The 25,890-nt window shown below is 40.8% G+C and overlaps 1 protein-coding gene across 4 annotated transcripts in view; it reads right to left on the bottom strand.

Annotated features, from left to right (window-relative positions):
• The window catches only part of COBL (cordon-bleu WH2 repeat protein), a 494,130-nt gene that overhangs the window by 173,271 nt on the left and 294,969 nt on the right, over positions 1 to 25,890 (bottom strand). For all 4 annotated transcript variants that reach the window (XM_077491755.1, XM_077491756.1, XM_077491754.1 and 1 more), the window contains one exon: positions 14,308 to 14,502. In XM_077491755.1, the coding sequence (XP_077347881.1) occupies positions 14,308 to 14,502 (195 nt within the window). The remainder of the gene's footprint in view (positions 1 to 14,307; positions 14,503 to 25,890) is intronic.

Genomic DNA, 25,890 nt, shown 5'->3' with positions numbered 1-25,890 from the left:
GTGGATAATGGCTCTCACTGTGGTTCGCTGGATTCCCAAAGCTTTGGAAATGGCTTTATAACCCTTTCCAGACTGATAGATCTCAATTACTATCTTTCTCAATTGTTCCTGAATTTCTTTGGGTCTCGGCATGATGTGTAGCTTTTAAGGATCTTCTGGTGGACCTTACTGTGTCAAGCAGCTCCTATTTAAGTGATGCCTTGATTGTGAACAGGTGTGGCAATAATCAGGCCTGGGTGTGGCTAGAGAAATTGAACTCAGGTGTGGACAACCACAGTTATAGTATGTTTTAACAAGGGGGGCAATCACTTTTTCACACAGCGCCATGATGGTTTGGATTTTTTTTCACCTTTAATAATAAACACCTTCATTTACAAATTGCATTTTGTGTTTACTTGTGTTGTCCTTGACTATTGTTTAAATTGGTTTGATGTTCCGAAACACTTAAGTGTGACAAACATGCAAAGGAACAGGAAATGAGGAAGGGGGCAAACACTTTTTCACACCACTGTAGTACATAGTGCCACACTGTAAAAAGTAACATGATAAATGGAAATGGATGGATGTAAGGAAAACATGGCATTCCCTATGGCAGTGATGGTGAAACTTGGCACCCTAGATGTTTTGGAACATTTCCCATGATGCTCAACTACACTGCAGAATCCATGAGCATCATGGGAAATGTAGTTCCAAAACATCTGGGGTGCCAAGGTTCACCATCACTGCCCTATGGTATCCCTGCAGCTGGCTTTTCTCAATTACTGACTTATTATGTCTTGCTCTTCACTGTTTCGAAGTAGGATTTTGCTTCACCAGGTCAGAGCCTCCAGCAAATCAACAAATCTCACTTTGCTGAGGCTAACAGTTAGAGGCACATTGCCTTTAATCTCATACTGCAAATATACAAATGTGAGGCTATAGGTACTGTGCTTAGACACTCTCACATACCAGGAAGTCCGCTTCTGTTTTTCAGGAGGGATTTCAGACAAAGGGAACAGTTTTAAGGATATTGCTTAGGCAAGTTTTACATTTCTAGATATTTCTTATAACAGAACATTTTCAGCTCCTCTTTAACTGTTTGAGTAGTCGTGTGTATATACCTCTTCACGAAGTGCTGTTATAGTTTGACTGGCAATTACTTGGTATGCAACACTGTACCTAATTGAATGTTATATCTTTTTTTGAGACAGATAAAGCTTTCTAAAACATATCAAATAAAATGCCAGGACAGTACAAACAGTCCCAATTTTTTTTGGGGGGGAAGCACTTGATTAATTTTTGCCAAAAATTGTCAGAAATGAAGAAACATGCTGGTATTGGTAATGGTGCAATAGATACAGTGCATCATTAATGTACAGGGCATACACAGAGGTAGGAGGAAATGAAATAGTTAACATAAAGGTCACATACAGTGGAAGGATAGAGATGAGAGATGAGAAAAAATGCCGCTAGTCCAGGTTGTTGTCCATTGCCGTGCGTTAATAATACACTGCAATAGATTGCAAAGGTCTGAAAGAGACCTTTAATCATTGTTGCAACTTCAGTGTACATTAAAACATGGTAAGCATAAATCACGTTGGTAAATCACAATATGTACATAATTTAGTCCTGAAGTAAACCTGTGCCAGGATTTTCACAAACAAGAGTGACAGCATACAGCAGGCACACAAACGTGTAAATGCTCCTCCTAATATATAAATGTACATGAAATGTTTTAACTGTTCATGATAAGGTAAAGAAATCCATTTAGCTGGAAAATGGTTGAAATGATCAGAACACTTTATTGTACATAACCAGTACGAATTACAGCTTTCGGTTAATATAAATACCAGTAGTAAGACTGTCTTCATATAAGATCCACAACCTATAACACTTTTTTCAAGCTATATCTAGTTCCTAATCCACAAATACTAGTTTTGCAAGAACATGTACCTAATGTTTTCCTCACCACTTTAGTTAATGGGAGGACTGTATTTGATAAATTGGCATGGATTACCTATAGTATATAGTAGGAGTAGCCAAATGCTTGGCTAAGATGAAGAGTGAGAGAAATACTGGCTGCAGCTGCTCTACTTATCAGCAAGAGGAGAGAGCTACTGGGCAGTAACAGTTCAACAGGTTGGGTCAGGAAGCACTGAACTGTCAGAACTGTAGTCCTCATGAGAGAGGCTCTACTACAATCAACAGCTTTTGAACTGCATTTCCCAGAGGGAGATTACCAGGAGGAAGGGAAAGAGCTATATTTTTTCAAGCTGTACAGGACACAATTTCCTTTGTGCCATCAGGGAGTGCAGAGAGTGTACATCGCTGTCCAGTCTGCACCACCACTGCGACATAACAGCAGCCTGAGCTGGATCTGGAGTGCTGAATCCAGGTGTGCCAACAGTCAGGGTCACCTGGGTACAGAGCAGAGTGTGACTGGATGGTGAGCAGCAATATCGCTGGGACTATTGAGCTGCTGCTGTGGAGATTTACTATCTGCTGCTGGAGAGAGAGTGACTAAGCCTTTTATGAACTGGCCATACAGCCACCTAGTAGCCTTACTGCTGACACCAGGCTTGATTGGCACTCATCTCATGTGCACCAATGGTACAATTAGGCCCGACCGCTAGCCAGCTAAAGAGTTAGGACTAAACCTAGACTGGTGGTATGGGATTCTATTCTAAGCAACCTTGGCATAGTGATTAGACTGTCTGAGGACTGTGTTTGACCCTACCACCTGTGTGCTAATTTATGCTCAAAGCAATGATTTATTCTAACCCATATCAATACATGGAGTTAATTTACCACTAAACGGTCCTGTGCTTATTTCCTGATGTTTACAGCTGAGTTAAAGATATCTATTCTCATGTTCTTATAAGTGCTTGCACTACTTTCATTCAACCAGGTGTGTCAGAGGCGCCAAGGTTGTTCTTGGAGTCAAGGTGCAGAACAGAGAAATCAAATTACCAAGCAGCCACCTTAGGTGTAGCGCTACATAGGGATCTCTCCTTTAGCTGTCAGCATATGATACATCTGAAGGCAATCTATGCTGCTTACAATGTGTAATACACATCATAAAGTGAGAGAAGTACATTGTTTCCCATCAGCTTTGACATCCCTAATACAGCGAAATAACTTATGTTATGTATTTACAGTGAGTGTTCTGTTTAGTTACTAAGCTAAGCCTCAGAAACTTTACCCTGTTAAAATATATTCATCTTATAAAAGAAATACACTTAATTTTCTTTCAGTCAAAGTACTCAAATGTCTCCTGCTGCTGTTGATGTCTGCCTGCTAGCCACAGACAGGTCAAATTAACCACTTGTCTACTTTGGTTTAGTTTTATACATGTCTGATTGGATAATAATCTATGAAGATGATAAATGTCTCACAAAGCCTTTTGGATTTGCTGCAGGTCAGTGATCAATTCAATTAAAAGACACATAACGGCAAGATTTATTTAAATTAACTTCTAAAAGTTGGCAATGCTTCCAGTAATCCTTTATCTTACTATTAGGAGGCTATAAAAAGAGCTTACATCATGGTGGCCAATGCCACTGATCTCATCGCAGTTTAAATATCTGTACCGGGAATGATCTGTGCTGCAAAGTAGAATGTTGTGACATTTCTAGACACCTAAAGCTCAGGATAAAATGAAAGAAAATTTGACCTACTGAAATAACTAGAACATTAACGTATGCTAAAGTCTTTGCAAGTGCAAAAAACGTACATGTTCTAACTGTAACATTCACCTAAGATTGGAAATAATGTACATATTCTCACTGTACAATTCACCTAAACTTAGTTCACCAAAGACTGCTTTCAAAGAGCGTCTAAATACCAAAAAAGCAAAGAATAAAAAAAATAATCTGATATTACCTAAAAGAGTTTGATTAACCACTTGCCTACAGGGCACTTTCACCCCCTTCCTGCCCAGGCCAATTTTTAGCTTTCACACTTTGAATGACAATTGCTACACTGAAACCATGTGAAATTTGTAGCATTTTCTTCACAACAAATAGAGTTTTCTTTTGGTGGCATTTCATTTTTTACAAATTATTTTTTTTAAATGAAAATAAGTTTTCCTTCGTTTCTGTCAGTAAATTTTGTAAATAACTAATTTTTATCCACTGATGTGTACTGATGTGGCGCCACTCATAGGCTGAACTGATGAGCACTGATGAGGTGGCACTTATGGACAATTATGAGGAGGTACTAATATGCCACATTTATGGGCACTGATCGCTTGCACTGATGAGCAATGATAGGCAGCACTGATGGGTGGAACTGGTGGGTACTGATAGGTGGCACCGATGGCCACTGATAGGCGGAACTGGTGGGCAAAATATAGGCGGCATGGATAGGCAGCAATGATTGATGGCGCTGATGGGCGGGACTGATGGGCAGCAATGAGGGGTATTGATGGGCATCAATGATGGGCATTAATAGGCAGCACTGATAGGCGGCACTGATAGCCATCACTGACTGGCATCACTAATGGGCACTCATTGGTGGCACTTGTGGGCACTGATTGCTGGAACTTGTGGGCATTGGTGGGTACTGATTGCTGGTACTGGTGGGCGCTGATTGCTGTCACTGGTGGAGCTGTATTATAATCAGGGCACTGATGGTCAGTGCCCTGATTACATGTCTGACTGTCCCATGCAGGCGATGCCACTGATCGACTATCCGCAGCCGCGGCTCTTTACAGAAAAGGGGGTCACACAGTATCCAAGCAATGCAGCACGGCCTTTATCGCCACTCCCAAGCAGCAAATCTGGGACGTAATTACAGAACAAGAGCCACACCGCCCCTCTGTCATTTGACAGTGGCCGGGCAGCAAGCGGTTACTGAATTTTGTCTACTACCTGGCCCAGGGGTAGTCTGATGATCTGTGGAAAAGAATATGTGTGAGATAGCCAACAGAGCATTGGTTGTGCTGGCTACAATAAAGTGCAGTCTGTTTGGTATAATGGCATGAAAGTCAGAAAAAAGTCCTGATCTGTATACTTGTGCCAGGTTAAAGAGTCAAAGTAATAAAGCAAGAGGGGCTGCATGTCAGTTAGGCAGCTAGAATTTTTGAAAAGAGAGGTCGACAATGTTAAACTTGTTGGGATTTTTAAGAATTTGGTAATATAGATCTCCCACTCCATCCACAATTTTTAGCCATCCTCAATTTTTAGGTATAGCCATTGTAATAACACATTCCGTTATAAACCAAAACCAAAGTGCATTCTACTTTTGTATATAATCCTTATAACCACTACTGACCAAACTTGTTCAGTGAATCATGTTTTAAGAAATGCTCATAGTTCTTCAATCCTTACAAAAAAGGCTGATGAATGAAAATTGCCCTAGAAGGAAAACTAGTTTCCCATGGCAACTAACTAGCTGTCCATTCCACTCTTTTATAGGTACCTATAAAACTACATAGTGCAACTTTTTTGGTTGACTACTGTACTGCAGGACACTTTAAAGTTTAATACCATAAACCAGAGGTCCCCAACCCCCAGGCCATGGCCCACTGCCGGGTCTAACCTGTTTGCAAATGGGTCGTGAAGGCTGCACTTTCAGAAGTTCGGCGGTGGTGGGCGAGCATAGAGATGACATCACCTCTCGTCACCTGCCCCACATCACAGCTGTTCCACCCTCACAGCCGGCCGCGAACACTACACTGAGGTACATCTCTCACTGCCCACCCTGCCTCACCGCTGTTCCACTCACTTGGCAAGTGACAAGCTGCACCTGGCAAGTGACAATCCACACCTGTCAAGTGACAAGCTACACCTGGCAAGTGACAAGCTGCACCTGTCAAATGACAAGCTGCGCCTGTTGGCAGGCAATGGTGGCAACTGACAATCTGCACCTGGCAAGTGACAAGCTGCATCTTTTGGTAGGGGACAGTGGCAAAAGACAATCCACATCTGGCAAGTGAAAAGCTGCACCTGGCAAGTGATAATCTGCATCTGGCAACTGACAATCCACACCTGACAAGTGACAAGCTGCACCTGTTGGCAGGTGACGGTGGCAACTGACAATCCACACCTGACAAGTGACAAGCTGCACCTGGCAAGTGACAAGCTGCACCTGTTGCCAGGCGACGGTAGCAAGTGACAATCCACACCTGACAAGCGACAAGTTGCACCTGGCAAGTGACAATCTGCATCTGGCAAGTGACAAGCTGCATCTGTTGTCAGGCGATGGTGACAATCTGCACCTGCAAGTGACAATCCACATCTGGCAAGTGACAAGCTGCATCTGTTGGCAGGCGACGGTGACACTCTGAATTTGGTGGCAGACGACATGGCACGTGACATGCTCAGGGCTCCCACTGATTCTGCATTATGGTGAGTTGAACTATTTCTTTTTTTATTACAATGTAATAATGGAAGTTATATGCTTCAATCATAATGACACTATATCAACCATGGTGCCGTGAGGATTGAAGCGCAAACACCATCCACTGCCTCAACAAATCACCCACAAAAAAACATATCCCAATCCCCTTATAACCACACCCGCCCCACCGGGCCTTGACATAAGTTTCTGCCACACAGCCGGTCCCCAGTGTCAAAAAGGTTGGGGACCACTGCTTTAAACAACAAGAAATATTTCTTATTGCACACTTTCATTCACAAATAATTATACATACACAAGGCTGAAACAGACAAAGTGCAACTGTTCTTATAATGTTTGGTGGTTTGCTTTAAAAAAAAGGAAAAAATAATTAAGAACCTCCTGACCTTGAAAAGCTGACTTTTCTCATGCGTCACTACAAATATAAACTTGTCGCTCTCTTTCAGGATTTTCCTGTTAGCAACAGTAGCAGTAAAATGTCCCAAACAAACACGTTATCTTTTTAAGGAAGCCCCGCTAATAAGGAATTGACGTTCTTCCCCACAGATAAAAAAAAAAAAAAAGTATTTTGCTTTGCTTCCCATTAATCAAAAGTTTATGCTGCAATCTATGTGAGCATGGCATAAGGAAAGAAAATGCAACCTATTATTTATACTGGATGTGTATCTGCTGAATCTAGTACTTAGCAAAGTCACCTCTGTTAACAGTTAAAAGGCTACGTTTATGATATTTGACCAATGCCCAGGTTTCAGTGATATTTTCCTTTAGTTGTTTATGCAAACATTTTGAAGAATGAAAAGTTTTAAGGGCTAAAAAAATACAGTTTAGCAAATCAGTTGTCATGGAGATTGTGCCAGAAATCTGTGCCCCAGGCCCTCTGGCTTGCGCCCGCGGGCGCCACCGCGCGGGAGCGCAACCACGCTTGCACGTGCACACACCCGCACTCGCACGTGCGCCCTGTTGGTGCCAGACAGGCTATTTAAGCCTGTCTGTCACAGACGGTCCCCGCTGTCTGCTCTACAGCTTTGTGTGCCTGAGAACCTGATCCGAAGTACTTATCTGTGATTTAGACCCGGCTTGTCTGTGACCTACCTGTTATCTGCCTGCACCCTACCCCGGCCTGTCTGTGACTACTCTCCTGCCTGCTCCCTTGTACCTTGCTGCCAGCCCGATACCTGACCTTGGCCTGTCTGTGACTACTCTTCTGCCTGCTCCCTTGTACCTCGCTTCCACCCTGATACCTGACCCGGCCTATTTGACGATCATATCTGCTAAACTGATCCAGTTTCCTGAGCTGATCCCATCTGCTAAGGTGATCCAGTTTGCTGAGCTGATTCCATCTGCTGAAGTGATCCAGTTTGCTGAGCTGATCCCATCTGCTAAGCTGATCCAGTTTGCTGAGCTGATCCAGGTTGCTGAGCTTATCCAGTCTGCTGAGTTAATCCTGTCTGCCAAGCTGTTTCTTTCTGCGGAGCTGACCCAGTCTGTTCATCCCTTCCGGTCTGTTGATCCTGCCAGGCACCTGTGCCCCTCCTTACTCCTGTGTCCCCTGTTACCTTACCAGGGAATCGGTAGTGGGAGCCGTAAGGGAGGCCTCCCTCTGCAATTCAGGCTCAAAACCACTAGGTACGTGACATCAGTTCACTGAATCTCAATTTAATTGTACTCAGATCTAAATGCAGGTACCCCAACAAAGATGCAAGCACATTCAAATGTGGGACTGCGAATGGCATGCCATATATCCGAGTTGAAGCAAGGTCAATGACAGCCCAGATTCTGAGGTTCATCAAGCACACAGATAACAATTTAACCAATGTGCTGCCTTCTTTTAGGGAATGCTGTTTTGATAGGGTATTGGAAATTACAGTATGCTTTATCAGATTGATGGCAATAAAATTAATTCTTAACAGATATTTTAGGCTAAGAAACCAGAAATCAGACTAAAGATAAATGTTGGTGGGGTTGTGGAAAAGTAAAGCGATGTGCTTTGAAGACTCTGGGGGGTTTATTTACTAAAAGTAAATCCACTTTGCACTACAAGTGCACTTGGAATTGCAGTCACTGTAGATCCGAGGGGGACATGCAAGGAAAGTAAAAAAACTGCATTTTTGCTTGTACATGATTGGATTATAAAATCAGCAGAGCTTCCCCTCATTTCAGATCTTCCCTCAGATCTAAAGTGACTGCACTTCCAAGTGCACTTGTAGTGTAAAGTGGATTTGCCTTTAGTAAATCAACTCCATAGCTCCTTACTCCTGATAAGTGCAAAATGCAAAGAACTCTGTCAAGTTCAGCAAAGGAAGAAATGCTACTGTATTAAATTTGTAATTAAACCACCAGGTTCTACTTTACGGAATAATTAATGTGCTCAACTGATTTGTTTTAGCCCAAATAGTTCTTGCAGACACAGCTTTTTCCAGATCCTGGGAAGTTGTAGCTTCACTATTGTTAAACAACTTTGAAAAATTATGTCCTTTGACATTGTGAGAACAGTGTAAAATAAAGAACACAGCAAACAGGACAGTTACTGAAGCCCTGAGTCTTTCCTACCATTTTCCATCTTTCCACCCAAATATTTTTTCATTATAATGGAAATGTTTTTGCGTATCCTTGGAGTCCTGTTTTTATATGACTTATTTTTATCAACAACTAACTATGTAACTATGGGGGTTACTTACTAAAAGCAAATCCACATTACACTACAAGTGCAAAGTGCACTTGAAATTGCACTGAAAGTGCACTATGAAGTGCAGTCACTGTAGATCTGAGGGGGACACGCAAGGAAAATAAAAAACAGCATTTTAGCTTGCACATGACTGGATGATAGAATCAACAGAGCTTACACTCATTTCATTTTTTCCCTCTCAGATTTACGACGGCACTTCCAAGAGTACTTTCAGTGCAATTTCAAGTGCACTTTGCTCTTATCTGTTTATTTATTTTATTTATTTTCAATACATGCTTTTCATCCATTGAAGTCTATGGAACCAAAAACCAGAAAAAAGTCCCTGGCCATTTTCATAAAATGCACAGATGTGAACTACATCCATAGGAAACCATGTTAAATGGACTATAGTGGTGTGTTTCTGTAAAACTGAAAATGCTCTAAAAAATGCATAAGTGTGAAGCAGGCCTAAAAGTCAGCAGCTAAAGCTTTTTGTAGCAATAAATGTACAAAACAGTGCAACTACGCTTTAAGCTCAAGGTCATTATCTTAAAAATTCAGGACTACAAATGTACAAATGTGAATTAATTTAGCAAATGCTCCATTTGTAGACTACATGAAAATGTATTGTATATACCTTTTCATATACAATGTATTTTTAAATCAATTTTGTATTTACTGTAAATTAAACATAATTGCACTAGAATGAAATGGTGTTCCAATGCAGTAATGAGCTCTTGACATTAAACCTGATGTAAGGAACAGGTGAGCTGACTCCAAAGTGGCAAAAAATGAAGGAGCAGCGAAAAGTTCTGTTCAGGCTATGTCAAATTTATCATGATAACGTGTTTAGACAAGTGCAGCAAAAATTGCTTGCTCATTTATTCTTTTTACAAAGTCATACATTTTTTACTCCTGAACTAATATTTTGTGGGACATTTTTTGCTGAAGACACTAGAACCAGAGAGTATGCCAACAGATGGTAAACACGCTTTTCACCCATCCATAAACACATTTGAAAATAGTAATTTTTTTAGTAAGATAATGTCCAAACTCATAGCACATCCATTTCTAGACAGGAGTTGAACACAAGTATAATGAACTTGCCTATTGGATCATCATCTCAGCTATACTCAACTGAACATATCAGAAATATGATTCACAACTGAATGTTCAAGTGATGCATGGGTAGAACAACACTAACAAGGAAGCTATCAATTTTCAATGCAGCACATAACAGAATTAATTATTCCTGATAAAACATAGAGGTCTCAGATAAAGTGTATTCATTTAAAGCAGAGTTCCACCTACTTTTTGAACTTCAATTTCATCTGCTTCAGACCCTAGCATACTTCAATCTAATTTTTTTTTCCAGCTATTTCTTTACCTTATTTAGAAAAGCATTCTTCTTCACTTCCTGTCTCTCCCATCCGCAGTTAAGTGCGCAATACCTGTCTACGCACTGGCTCCTGGGAGATGTTTTTCATAATTACCAGGAGTCAATGAGCATTGGCTATTCTCCTCATCACGATATTACAAAGTCGCTGTGATGGCAACCATTGAAGTTTCCTGCCCCGTGAGTTTGTTAGAATGCGCATGCGCAAGAACGGGCAGTGCATGCTGGTTATTCAGCAGCACCGTATACCGGAAGACTATCCTAATGGGCTTGCATGCCCACTAGCAAGATAGAAACACTCAAGACATGAAAACATGAAAATCTAAGGTTAGTTTTAAAATAAAATAATAAAGATAGTGCCATGATTGATGAGAATATATATGTATGTATGTATATATATATATATATATATATATATATATATATATATATATATATATATATATATATATATGCCGCATTACATTAGGACAGTGATGGCGAACCTTGGCACTGTTTTGTTTTGGAACTACATTTGACTACAACTGATGTTTTGGAACTACATTTCACATGATGCTGCTGCACTCTGCAGTATAGTTGAGCCTCATGGGAAATGTAGTTCCAAAACATCGGGCATTAAGATGATAACAGCAGATGGCTTTTAAAAAAAAATGGAATATATTGGTGGAATTCCCCTTTAATCTAGGGTCTAAGTGCAATTCGTTTATAATGATTAAAATCTGTAATTATTAGATCTTGTAATTTTTATATCTGCTAGTACAGATAATGGCGTGAACAAAGACCAGCAAATAGTGAATTGGGATAGAATTTGCTTCTCTGGTTGCAAACTCTCACTAGTCTACCATCTAGATTTTTATACAAGAGTACAACTGATCCATAATATTTAACCTGGGATCAACTCTGATGTCACTACCCTGTCTCTTTACCTCATCCACTTAGGAATACTTTGCATAAATTCACAAAAGCACACATAGCATTCTCTGAATTATGCCTGCGCTGAGTGGCCAATCCCCTGTGTTCAGAACGCAGCAGGCTAGCTCTCAGCATGGGACCCAAAATGAAAGACATGCTGGTAGGTTAATTGGATCCTGTCTAAATTGTCCCTGGTATATATGGATGTGAGTTAGGGACCTTAGAGTGTAAGCTCCTTGAGGGTAGGGACTGATGTGAATGAATGTATATGTAAAGCGCTGCATAAATTGACGGAGCTATACGAGTACCTGAAATAAACAAATAAATTAAAATAAAAGTGGAAATCACTGGAGTAACATTGTCTGGAGTAACAGCTTCCAGGGGCATCAGCCAGGTTTGGTATATGCAAAGTTACATTGCCCCAACCTGGATGAATGTAACTATGCATAAAATATTCATACCTGGAAAACCCCTTTATGTATATCCCGAATATTCAAAACTACTTTTAACCTTACCATCATAGGTAAGGGGTAAATTCAAACTAACCTCTAGCCATAAATCTCCAAATGCCATAATGGCAATAATTATCACAGTAATACTAGCACTTATAATACTCTACTGTTGAAAAATATTGGTGGCAAATGAAATGCACCAAATTATTCACAAGAAAAACCTGTGCTGAAATTTCTACAGAAAAAAAAATGATTTAAAACACATTTGCACTGTTCAAATATCATCAGCATTAAATAATGGAAAATAAAGCTACCTACTACTACTCTAAAGTGAAATTTTTGTTAGTTTAAAAAAAAAAAAAGAAGTTATTATCACTATAAGGTTATCTTAGTTTGTTCGTGAATAGCAATAATTAATAAAGGTGTATTTTGCTAGTCCTTATTCTAGCACTAAGTATGTGTTATAATCATGTAAATACGTGTATTATAAAACATCCTTAATTTAAATTAAAGTTCAGTCACGTAAAAAAAAAAAACATAAATACATTTAAAAAAGGAAAAATAAACCAGTTTAACCATTTATGCAAACGTTTACATTCCTCAGTTCTCTGAGGAACAAAATGTTATTCAACCTGGAAGCTCTGGAATTCAAATTATGGCTTTGTCTGCTAAAATGTGTTACTTTATGTTTCGTAAACTGTAAGACAATAACACTTTGCTATACACACTGATGCAACTGTGGAACGTTACCCATGAAGGAAACATTTATATATATTTATATTGACTTTATAGCTATGACCAAATTAAAATTGTTACACTAGAATGAATATATATATATATATATATATATATATATATAAATGATAAGAAAAAAACATAAAAGGGTGCTTCCTTCCCGACATCAAGGTTTTAAAGTTGTATTAAACACAAAAAAGTAGTATTTTGCAGCTTGCCAATCATTAAATGTAATGACTGCATTCGTTCTCTTTTTTTAGGCTTTTTCTCCTCTTTTTTCACCTGGTGATCTGTAAAATAATCTACAGAGCTGGCCAGAACTAGTTCTTGAGGGAGTCTGTTCCATATTTTCACAGCTCTGAGCCCAGGTTCACACTGAAGGAATGAAGCCCCGCATGTAAATCCCGATTTTAGCTGCGATTTTCACAGACAACTGTGTGGGTTTCTGCACAGATGTCAATCGAAATTGCACCCCTAAATTGCAAAACGTAGTACAGAAAATATTTTTTTAAATCAGTGTGGCGTCACAACAATTAGGACGGTGCCATTGCGGCCGATTTGACATTCGATTTGACATGTCCAGTTGCATGTCAAATCACACCAATGTGAACCAAGGCTTACTGTAAAGAAGCCTTTCTGTTTCTGAAGATTACATTTTCCTTTGGATGCAAAAAAATGCCCCTGTGTCCTCTGTAAGGACCTGAAAGTGCATACCTCTACAAAGTTAACTATATGGATCACGTATGTATTTACGCATGGTGATCATATCCCCTCCTTAATTGCTTCTACTCAAGAGGATAAATTCAGTTCAGCTAATCTTACCCACAAAAAAATTAAGCAATAGTTATACAGCTTACTGGCTCTGTTATCTTGTCTTCGGGAGTTTTTACAGCACCATTAATTTGAGGGGCTGGCTTTTCTATCCATTTACAAATGGAATTTTCTAAGCCTGTTGACTTTACTTTACACATTAGCCTATGTGGAGAACTGTGTCAAATGCTTTGGCAAAATCCAAGTAAACTATATCCACAGGGTCCAAGGAAAGATAAAACGGCCCACAAAGATGCACAACCACCGGGCAAGGGTATGGTAAGTCACATATATCAAGAAGAAAAAAAATAAACATTCATTGTGCAGTTTGTAAATTTATTTGCATCGCTGCTAAAAGAGTAACACAATGTTGCCGATTAATAAGCTCATAAAAACAAGCAGAGACGCTGATGACATTCCAAAGGATGGCGGAAGTGTAGTTGAAGACTTTGATCCCTTTTTAAATATTTACGCACCACATTTCATCAAATTTCCTCTTTCCATCCTGTGTTAATGGGATCCCAATATGTCTTAACTACTTTACAGAAGGCAATATTTACATGAACATGGAGTGAGTGCTCTATATCTTTCTATTAAGTTGTAAAAGAAAAATTGTGGCAATTGTATTTAAAGTGGAGCTCCACCCAAATGGGGAAGCTCCACTTGACTAACCACATTCACAGAGCGCAGCTCGCTTCACGAATGCGCAGTAAGGAGTCGGCAGTGAAGCCGCAAGCAGAGTAATAATTAATCAGCAACTTGAACAAATCTCTGCTAATTACGAATGCACCAAAATTTTTTAACAAAAGCATGTTTTTTAGGGCAATAATCAGACCAACATATCACTGTTGCAGTATAGATACTTACCATACTGATTTTACACCACCAAAAATGGCTAAATGGCTCTTATTGCTAGAAAGTTACTTTGGAAAACTTGATTCAATAAAATTACTATTTAAAATAAATACAACATTTTAAGCAATAGCTTAACAGCTTACCGGCTCTGTTATCTTGTCTTCTGGAGTTTTTACAGCAGCATTAATTTGAGGGGCTGGCTTTGGAGGTGGAGGTGCTCTACGTTTCTTCACCTCTGTTCTAGCACCAATGCCAGAAATATTGCTCAGTGACAATGATGCCCCCAGAGCAAGAGAACGTGAATTTACAGATGGTGAACTTGGGGCAGTTGAAAAGCCCTGCAAAACATATAAAGGACAACATGATTAATGTTTAATGTTTTACCTATAGAAGTTGCCATCAAAAGATTCAATCTGTATCTTAACTGAAGTCAAAGATAGTAAAATACACCATATTTGATGCCAAAAACAGAAAATTATGCCAACTCAACAGTCAACTATGAAATCTTGTTGGTGATATCAAAGGTGGTGCAAAGTTAAAATTAAAATAATGCACTAGACCCATGAATGCATAAAGACTAAGGCTTCATGTACACTAGCAGCTCCTACACTTGAGTTTAGGAGCTTTTGGTGTTTTTTTTTGCCAACGTACACATAGGCTTTTAGCAGAGTTTAGGAGAGGCAGCAGATAGGGGAGCTTCAGTCTCTCTCAATCTACCTCTCTGGAATGTGGAAGAATCGCATTCAAGATAGGAATATTTTGACCGCCAGCTGCAGAAAAATGCAAACCGTGGCAAAATTGGACCACTTTTTGCATTTTCCCACGGCCTCGGTTAATGTAGGCAGGGTGTACATGAAGCCTTAGTCTTCTGAATTTTGGTTGGATACCCTGGGATTGTTCAACATTAAAAATTTCTGCACTGAAAAAACAGGTCTTTTGATCTACTTCCATATATAAATTTTGCCAAGAAAACCCAGTTAATAGTCTCACTATGACAGCTATACAAAAGGTTGTCTAAAGCCTCGTACACACGGTCTGATTGTTGGACGACCGAGCGTCTAACCTTTGTCAAAAGGGTGTGTGCAGGATTTTGTCTAGCATACTAGCTATCTGCAAATTGTCATTTGACATACGCTAACATAGTGGCCTACTATGAGAGTATAAAGAGGAAGTTCTCAAGCGCCACCCTTTGGGCTCCTTCGGCTAATTTCATGTTAGTAGAAGTTTGGTGAGCGTTAATTTGCGATTTTCAGATCATACAAATCAAATGCCTTTTAAAATATGTTTGACATAACTACATGCAAAGCAGCTTCATTATTATCCCATTAAAGAACATGATAATTTTGACATTTCATCAATTGCTGCATCACAAATGTTATATCTAGATTACGAACAGTAGTTAACAAGACCAAACACTTGCGGCTCGTTCCTTGATTTCAAGCATGTGTGTTTGTACTTTCGACTTTTGTGTGACGCATTTCTGTACTCACCATCCAAATATCAAATGTTGCATTCACATGAGACAAAAATTTTATAGCCTGTACATCCAGCTTTTGTCTGATGTAAAAGTCAAAATGTCTGTCGAATGCGATCCAAAAATCCACAGACAGCTCATCTTCAGACTTTTCCCTTCTGATTTTCATACCGTGTGTACAAGGCCTTAGTCAACATTCTTTCAACCTTACTAGAAATATCTATATCTATATCTATAAATTTAGATGTAATGCAAGTGAGCAACAGATGGCAAAGTACAGTGACCCCTCTAAATGTTCTGGTGACTGCTGTCACCAAGACCAAAAAGAAGGGGGGAATTTCAAAATGTAAGCATTGTCAACAAAGCAAGAGGTAAGGAAAAATTGTCCAATGGGGCAAATGTTCAGGTGACAACTGTCTATGAAAGGAATTTCCCTCACTTTTTTCTTTTATTTCCTGTTGTGTCTCCAGGAAAAGAGAAATCTCCCATTGGGACACACATAGCAAAAAATAACCTCATGGATAACTCATGCCCACTCTATCCACAACCAAAAATAAAGTTTTGTCTATACAAACACTTTTATCATATAGGACAGGGATATGCAATTAGCGGGCCTCCAGCTGTTGCGAAACTACAAGTCCCATCATGCCTGGATGTCATGGTTGTGGCTGTCAGAGTCTTGCTATGCCTCATGGGACTTGTAGTTCTGCAACAGCTGGAGATCCGCTAATTGTATATCCCTGATATAGGATGTTACACACATGGTACGGTTAATAGTCTGGAGGTCTCATGGGCTCTAGCAAAATAAACTATCAGGTGTCAATGGCAATGTCACTGCTGATTTCTTCAGCTCTTAGGCCGCGTACACACGCGCGGACTGTTCGCCCAACTTTGTCCGTCAAACAGTTTCGGCAAACAGTCCGCTCAAACTTAGCATGGACGGACATGGCCACACACGACGGACGAACAGTTTGCTGAAACCGTGCGCGATGACGTGAACGGCACGTACGACGGGACGAAAAATACGACGTCCTATACACTGCATTATAACTTTCGGCGTGAAAATCCTTTCTGAGCATGCGCGCAACTTTGTTTGACGAACAAGCCTACACACGAGCGGACTGTTCGCTGAAACAAGGTTTCAGCGGACAGTTTTTCGGAAATTCCGAAAAACCTTGTCCGTCCAACTGTCCGCTGAAACTGTCCGCTGAAAGCCCACACACGTGCGGACTGTCCGCCCAAACACTGTTCAGCGGACAAGGTTGGGCGAACAGTCCGCCCGTGTGTACGCGGCCTTAGGCTTTGGATTGTTTGCATGAATGGGTAAGGGTGCTTTGTAGACACATATACTGAATAGCAAATAAAACAAAGCAGATGTGTAGGCCAGTGGCCTACTAGTCATCAAGGATCTGAGTATTGCTGACAAAGGTCACGGTAATAGTGATAATAAAGGTTTGCTGATTTCCCCTTGCTCTTTACTAAAAAAAAAATGTTAAAAAGTAAAAAAAAAAAAATATAAAGTTTGCTTTATTAGGTCAAATGGTTGAACTCAGAATAATAATGTGATTGTAATAATGACATGTACCCCATTGATTCACTTGTATTCTAAACTAGGTCAACTTTAAGGAACTGCTGTGCTGCCAAAACAAAAATGAAACAAATAGCATAGCTAATTATTGTACCTTTATCAATATGATGCATTTGTTTATTTGGCAGGCCAGCACAGACAATGTTTGATAGTTTTACCGGTCAAGCTCTGTTCTTATAAGTGTGTTTACTTAAGCACAAACAGTATGTTGCTAAGCCAAACAGTACTCAGTATGTAAAGTGCTGGTGAAAATTCTCACACAACTAGACAATTGCTCTTTAGCTGCTTTCAAAGTAACTTCACAATCATGATAATAATAACTTGTACTTTAATTGTGAAAAAAAAAAAAAAAAAAAAATAACTTGAAATTACTCAACTTTTATTTGGGATCACACTGTCACAAAAAGCAATATATATGCCTTAACTATTGCAGCCTTTTGCATTCAAAGTAAATAAGGCCTCATGCACACTGCTGCTGGTAAATGGACGTTTAGGAGCAGTTGGGAATTTTTTTTCAGCTGCCCCTGAACTCTCCTCTATGTTATTTTATCAGTACATGTACACAGGGTCCTTTATAGTAGTTTCTAGGCAGTTGAGTTTAGAAGCATTTTTTGGAACGCAAAAAAATGCATTCAGGACTGATGTTCAGAGGCATTTGAAAATGCCAAATGCCTGTAACAGCTTGTAAATGCTGCTAAACTCGGTAACTCCTGTTTAGCAGCATTTCGTTTCCAGTTGTTTTTCATTTTAACAAAAAATAAAATAAAAATTATATATATATATATATATATATATATATATATATATATATATATATATATATATGATTTTTTTTTAAAAACGCTACTAAACGCGAAAGCGGCAAAACGCTGTTAAACTGCGGAATGTAAATGTGGCTGAAGGGACGTTTTTAAATGTCGGATTCTGGCTGTCAATTTAAATCGCTCAGGAGAGGTTAAACAACGTCCTCTGTACATGAAGCCTAACTGGTAAATATATCAAATAAACCTAACCCTAACCTTACATGACTAAACAATTTGATCAATCACTTATGTGAATGTACTAGTGTATGACATGCATGAAATTCTACATAAAAGTACTTGGAAAAATGTTTTGGGGAATATAAACTTGGAGTAGTAGGTATACTGTTGCCTCTGTAATCCCCAGGGCTGGATTAAGAACATTGTGGGCCTGGTGCTGAGGATTTTTGGTGTGCCTTTTTATAAAATAAATAAATAAGAATGCAAACAATTTTTTGTTATAACAAATTCAATTAAATAGAGAGAGGAAGGATGAGAGTGAGAGAGAACGGGGGTGGGAGGGAGGATGAGAGAGAAAGAGGGGATGAGAGAAAGGGGGATGCGCATGAGCAATTGACTGAAGGCACAGAACCTGGAAGGAAGACCAGGAGATGAAGATGGAAGTGTCAAGGACCCACTGGACTGATCACAGTGCAGCGCTGGAGGGCTCAGTCTGACAGGTAAGTGTACTCTAATGTGCTGACAGGTAAGTGTACCCTAATTTGCTATACCCCTATGTGCTGTACAGTAGTACATTATGGCATAACCTACCTCAGGGCCTCTAAATGTAGTAATGAGGCCCCCCTACTGACCTAGTGGCCCCTGGGCAGTGCTCAAGTGCATAGTTGCCAACATTTTAAAAATATTTTCAGGGACACTTTTTTTACCAGTGGTATATTTAGAGTAGCTGATATCCCCTATGTTCCTCTATACATCACAGTAGTAATCACAAAATTAAATGAGTACTAATAATGGGCAGAACAAATATGAGAATTCCTTTAGTTGAACTAACAAAAGTGTGCCCATTCTAGAGCTGGTAACATTGAGTATATTCAATATAATTTTAAAGAACTGTTTTTGTGGGTAATAGGCTTAGGGGAGGAGTATGGATGGTTTAAAAGTGGGAAGTATGTGCAGGTAAAGGAGAGGAATGTGGAGGGTATAAAAGTGGGCACTATGTACAGGAGAGGAGTGTGGAGGGTTATGGCAGTGGGCAGTATTCACAGGAGAGGAGTGTGGAGGGTATGCCAATGGGCAGTATATACAGGAGAGGAGTGTGGAGGGTATGATGGGGCAGTATGTACAGGAGAGGAATGTGGAGGGAATGACAGTGGGCAATACAGAAGAGGAGTGTGGAGGGTATCCGAGTGGGTGGTATGTACAGGAGAGGAGTGTGGATGGTATGATAGTGGGCAGTATGTACAGGAGAGGAGTGTGGAGGGTATCACAGTGGGCAGTATGTACAGGAGAAGAGTGTGGAGGATACGACAGTGGGCAGTATGTACAGGAGAAGAGTGTGGAGGATATGACAGTGGGCAGTATGTAAAGGAGAGGAGTGTAGAGGGTATGACAGTGGGCGGTATGTACAGGAGAGGAGTGTGAGGGGTATGACAGAAGGTAATATGTACAGGAGAGGAGTGTGGAGGGTATGACAGTGGACAGCATGTACAGGAGAGGTGTGTGGAGGGTATGACAGTGGGCAGTATGCACAGTAGAGGAGTGTGGAGGTTATGACAGTGGGCAGTATGTACAGGAGAGGAGTGTGGAGGGTATGACAGTGGGCAGTATGCACAGGAGAGAAATGTGGAGGGTATGACAGTGAGCAGTATGTACAGGAGACGAGTGTGGAGGGTAAGACAGTGGCCAGTATGCACAGGAGAAGACTTTGGAGGATGTGACAGTGGGCAATATGTACAGGAGAGTAGTGTGAGTGGTATGACAGAGGGTAGTATGTACAGGAGAGAAGTGTGGAGAGTATGACAGTGGGCAGTATGTACAGGAGAGGAGTGTGAATGGTATTACAGTGGGCGGTATGTACAGTAGAGGAGTCTGGCGGGTATGACAGTGGGCAGTATGTACAGGAGAGGTGTGTGGAGGGTATGACAGTGGGCAGTATGTACAGGAGAGGAATGTGGAGGGTATGACAGTGAGCAGTATGTACAGGAGACGAATGTGGAGGATATGACAGAGGGCACCATGTACTGCAGAGAAGTGTATGACAGTCGGTAGTATGTACAGGAGAGGATTGTGGGGGTATGATAGTGAACAGTAAGTACAGGAGAGGAGTGTGGAGGGTATTATAGTGGACAGTATGTACAGGAGAGGAGTTTGGTTTGCAAGATAACTGAAATACATCAAAGGTGATATAATTTGCTGCTCAGTGATTGCCGTATTCTAGTCCTCATCTCCCCAAGGTAAAACATAAAACCTGGCCTATTAGTGGGCCCTGAGGACAGGGTTGATGACCACTGGTCTAATACACATTCTTTGCTCAACTCCTTTACTAAAGAAAGCTTCTTTTTTCCTACTCAAGGACTTTTTAAAATTGTCCTGTTTCTTAGGTTTTTTTCCCCCCTTAAACTTAAAGGGATGATAAAGGCTCATGTTTTTGCTTTTAAAAATAACAACCATGTCATACTTACCTGCTCTGTGCAGCACTTTTGCACAGAGCAGCCCTGATCCTCCTCCTCTTAGGTCCCCCAATCCTGGCCCCTCCCTCTTGCTGAGTGCCCCATAGCAAGCCACTTGCTATGGAGGCACTCATGTCTGCCCGCTCCCAAGCCACCTCGGTGTGTCCATAAGATACAGAGAGTGTGACTTGGCCTGCCTCCCGTTCCCTGTACACTGGCTGTGATTGATAGCAGCGGCAGTCAATGGCTCCCCCTGCTGTGTCTCAGCCTATGAGGGGGAAGAGACCTGGGAGAACCTCTGCTCTTGTGCACATCGCTGAATCATAAACGGGCTTAGGTAAGTATTAGGGGGTGGCTAGGGGGAATGCTGCACACAGAAGGTTTATTACCTGCATACATAGAATGCATGCAGGTAAAAAATCCTTCATTCTTTACAACCACTTTAAGCTGGCCAGACACTCTGAGAGCAGGAGGGAGGAAGGGGGTTGTTAAACGTGCAGGCTCTGCTCGTGTAGTCTATTCACTGCATGAGCAGAGTGTGAGATTGTCAGATTGACAGCTCATACAACAGGTCACACTGGGAATATGCAGCAGTCTTCTATATGGAAAACTGCCCTAATACCTCTGTTATACCTCAGACCTGCGTTAGTTTCTATTTCACTCTTAAATAGAAGCATGCATGGGTGGCGCAGACTGACCTGAAAGAGGTCTATGTGCTTTATTAATGTGGTGCACACCACTCCTGACAATTTCTTGCATCGTTATAATGAAACATAGTTAATTTCTGGTGGATATTTATTTATTAATTCATAATTTTGTTTACACATTATTTTTTCACAGGGGTTTGGATGTGATCAGCGGACACTACATCCAGTCCCGTCGAGGCAACTGTCCAGAAGCAGATCGCTACTGACACTCTATAGCAGAGTGCAATCAGATCCCTCTAGCAGGGATATTTTGCTGCAGGAACAGGAGGGACAGGGCCAAAAAAGTAAATGAAAGTGACCTGATATCACTTGTGATGTCACTACAGTTTTGCAGAAGCAGTCTGTTTATTTGTTCTTTTACAGCATGCTGCTATTAGTCAAAGTCTGTTAGTGTCCTCTAGTGTAAAATTTACAGTGACGGGGGGGAGGGGGGGTGCAGGTCATAGAATCAGGCCATAGAAGTGAATGCCTGTATTCATATGTACTTGTTTAATACCCACACATGTACATATGACGTATTTCTCAAATGTAAAACATTTGGGAACTACATCATACTTGTATGAGCAGTTAAACGCTGAAGCAAATCAGCATTGGGATTTACATGAGTACAAGCATGTACAACCGTTCATGTTTATGTGTGACTAAACATGCCACCTGTGGCTCCGCAGTTGCAGGAAAATGCCGCAAACTTTACACTAGAGGATATCTGCACCTACAAATGTCAGTGTATATGAGCCCAAATGTGAGGGAAGGCATTGATTAAGATGTACTGATGTAATAGAGCAACTAAGCTTCATCAGAAGACCCCTGGACCTGGATAAAAACCTGCCCAGTCTGTTGTTGAATCTGGAGGCCAGTATGCCCATATTCAGCATCTCCTTAGTATAACACAGTTCTTGGAACACCACTGGGTGTAAAGATCACTTTCTGAGTTCAGGAATGAAAAGATCTGTCTCATGCCGCGTACACACGGTCGGAGAATCCGTCGGAATGCGTCTTATCGGACCTCGTTGTCAGATAATCCGACTGTGTGTGGTATGCATCGGACTGATTCCGTCCGAATCTCCGTCGGACCCAATTTTCCAACATGTTGGAAATATTTCCCGACCAACTGGGCCGGTCGGACGTAATCCGATCATGTGTAGAGAATTTTGATCGGACCAAGTGCCACGCATGCTCAGATCAAATTCCTACATCAAAGCTATTGGCTACTAGCCTGAATCTAGTCCCATCGTAACGAAATTACGTCATCACGTTCTGAAAGATCGGATTTTTCCACAACTTAGTCCGACCGTGTGTATGCAACAGTTTCGGACACAATCCGTCAGACTAAATCTGACGGACAAAATCCGACGGATTTGGTTGTGGAAATCTCCGACCGTGTGTACAGGGGCTAACTGTTCATGCAAGGGATGTACAAGGCTGACATCACTGAAGCACATTGTTCTGTCCAGGACAGGATTTTTTCTACCTCTTTTAGTGCTTTAAGACTTCATGTTTCTCCATGGTGATTAATGTACACCACTGCCATGGTGTTATCTGACAGAATCTGAAGTGGATGACCTAACAAATCAGAGAGACAGCCAGTATGGACAGCTATCTGTTAGTTTCCCTGCACAGTCCCATCCCCCCTTCAGTTAGAACACAAAACAGGATACATATTAACCCCTCCCTTGCTCCCTAGTGTTAACCCCTTCACTGCCAGTGACATTTTTACAGAAATCAATGCAATTTTAATCGCACTGATCAATGTATTAATGCCAATGGTCCCAAAAATGTGTCAAAATTGTCCGACATGTCCGCCATAATGTCATAATCACGATAAAAATTGCCGATCACCTCCATTACTATTACATCAGCAGAATGGCACGGGCAGGCAAATGGGCGTACCTAAGGTTAGCCCCTTCACTGCCAGTGTCATTTACACAGGAATCACTGCATTTGTATAGCAGTGATTGCTGTATAAATGATAATAGTCCCAAAAATGTGTCAAAAATGTCCATTGTGTCTGCCATAATGTCGCAGTCACAATAAAAATCGCTGATTGCCGCCATTACTAGTAAAAAAAAAATATTAATAAAAATGCCATAAAACTATCCCCTATTTTGTAAATGCTATAACTTTTGTGCAAACCAATCAATAATCGCTTATTGCGATTTTTTTACCAAAAATATGTAGAAGAATACGTATCGGCCTAAACTGAGGGAAAAAATGTTATATATTTTTGGGGGATATTAATTATAACAAAAAGTAAAAAAAAAATGATTTTTTTTCAAAATTGTTGCTCTATTTTTGTTTATAGCGCAAAAAATAAAAACCGCAGGGGTGATCAAATACCACCAAAAGAAAGCTCTATTTGTGGGAAAAAAGGACGTCAATTTTGTTTGGGAGCCACGTCACACGGCCATGCAATTGTCAGTTAAAGCGACGCAGTGCCGAATTGCAAAAAGTGGTCTGGTCTTAAGCCAGCAAAATGGTCCGGGGGCTGAAGTGGTTAAAGCGTAAAAAATAAAAACCACAGAGGTGATCAAATACCACCAAAAGAAAGCTCTATTTGTGGGAAAAAAAGGACGTCAATTTTGTTTGGGAGAAACGTCGCATGACCGTGTAATTGTCAGTTAAAGCAACACAGTGCCGAATCGCAAAAAGTGGTCTGGTCTTTGGCCAGCCAAATGGTCCGGGGCTTAAGTAGTTAACACAGTTCTGCCACACTACCCATCTTTATCTGGTGCAGTAAAATAACATGTACAGTTCTTGTCTTTACTCCACCCTGTAATGCAATGGTGTCCAAACTTTTTTCAAAGAGGCCAGATTTGATGAAGTGAACATGCGAGGGCCAACTATTTTGCATGACATTATTTGATCCATTAAAAATGTGGTCTAAGTGTGTTTATTCGAGCACTAATACACTGCCCAACAAGAATTCTCTTGCCTTTGTGGCTGTGTGTGAGTAAAGAGATGAGCTTGGGCGTGTTATTTGAATATACTGTATTTATTGGCATATAACACACACCTTCACTTTAAGGGGGAAGTTTCAGGAAAAAAATTTACATTTTAAATAAAGAACTGTGAAGCAAAATAAGGGTCAGTGCCCATCTGCAGCCTCACAGTGCCATGAATGCAGCCCCACCATTGCCATGAATGCTGTACCCTCATTGCAATCAGTGTAGCACACCCATTGCCATCACTGCAGCACCCCCATTGCCATCAGTGCAGCACCCCCATTGCCATGAATGCAACACCCCTATTGCCATGAATGCATCACCCCATTGCCAAGAATGCAGTACCCACCATTACCATGAATGCAGCACCCACCATTGCCATAAATGCAGCACCCACCATTGCCAGGAATGCAGCACTCACCATTGCCAGGATTACAGCACCCACCAGTGCCAGGAATGTTGCCCAACCATTGTCAGGAATGCATCCTCACCATTGCCATGAATGCAGCACCCCCCATTTCGAGGAATACAGTCTCACCATTGTCATCAGTACAGCCTGATTGATGCCCATCCATCTGCAGCCTCGGAGGGGACAGGGAGGTGGGCGAGATGAGCGCCAAAAGATTACATACAGGAAAAACTCCTGTTTTCTCTGTGGCCTCTTTACTACAAAGTCCTGCCTCCTATGATGGACAGAGCAGTCATCCAATGGCAGCGCAGGACACAGGATTTCCCATTACAGTGGCTGCCATGTAAACAGGAAATTCTCCTGTGTGTACGGCACTCGTCCCACCTCCTTCCTGTCCCCTCCAAGGCAGCCGGCTTATATATCTTTTGTGGCCTTGGTGCTGGGAGAATGTTGGGGGCCACAAAAGAGATATATGTCCAAATAACCAGGCCATTCAAAACCAGAACGTGGGCAGCAATTGGCCCGCGGGCCGGACTTTGTACATGACTGCTATAACGGAACAGTAAAAAATTAAGGCCCGCGGGCCGCACTTTGTACATGACTGCTATAACGGAACAGTAAAAAATTAAAAAAATAGCTAACTAATAAGGTCTCATTCTGTCAACCTATCTCTCTCTTTCCTTCATCGGACTGTTCTTTGCACTTTAGCAGAACATATTGCTTTCTTGTGCTGACTCTCCACCTCATAGACTGAGCTCTGCTGTACAGGGACTGCAAGAGACTGATACCAAGTCAAATTCAGGTACTCCTACTGCTCTAAAAATGTAATTTAAGGTTGTATTCATGAATACAGAGCTGCATTAATCTGTGTATTTTATATCTTCCTGGAGATCAGATTTGGAAATTAATGAAACAAGTGCCAAAAATAATATGAATGCTAGAAAAAGTTGAAGGTCTCAGGTATACCAAATCAGCTTTGGCTGCAATTTCAATCAGATATCCCTGCACACAAATCTGTATCTTTGTGGATCATTACAATGATTATATAATTGCACCAAATCTTTACAGTAAAGGTCAGGGATGTGGTTATTTTCTAGATGTAAATATATATGTCACGAAAGCTAAGAAGATTTGCCTTGAACTCAGGGTGGCTTCAAGGTGGATCATACCTAATTC

Source organism: Lithobates pipiens, unplaced genomic scaffold (assembly GCF_037356315.1).
Source record: "Lithobates pipiens isolate NorthernLeopardFrog02 unplaced genomic scaffold, aLitPip1_a1.2 Scaffold_19, whole genome shotgun sequence".
NCBI classification, from domain to species: domain Eukaryota; kingdom Metazoa; phylum Chordata; class Amphibia; order Anura; family Ranidae; genus Lithobates; species Lithobates pipiens.
The sequence above is the reverse complement of the archived record's forward strand: the minus strand, read 5'-3'. Positions and strand labels throughout refer to the sequence as shown.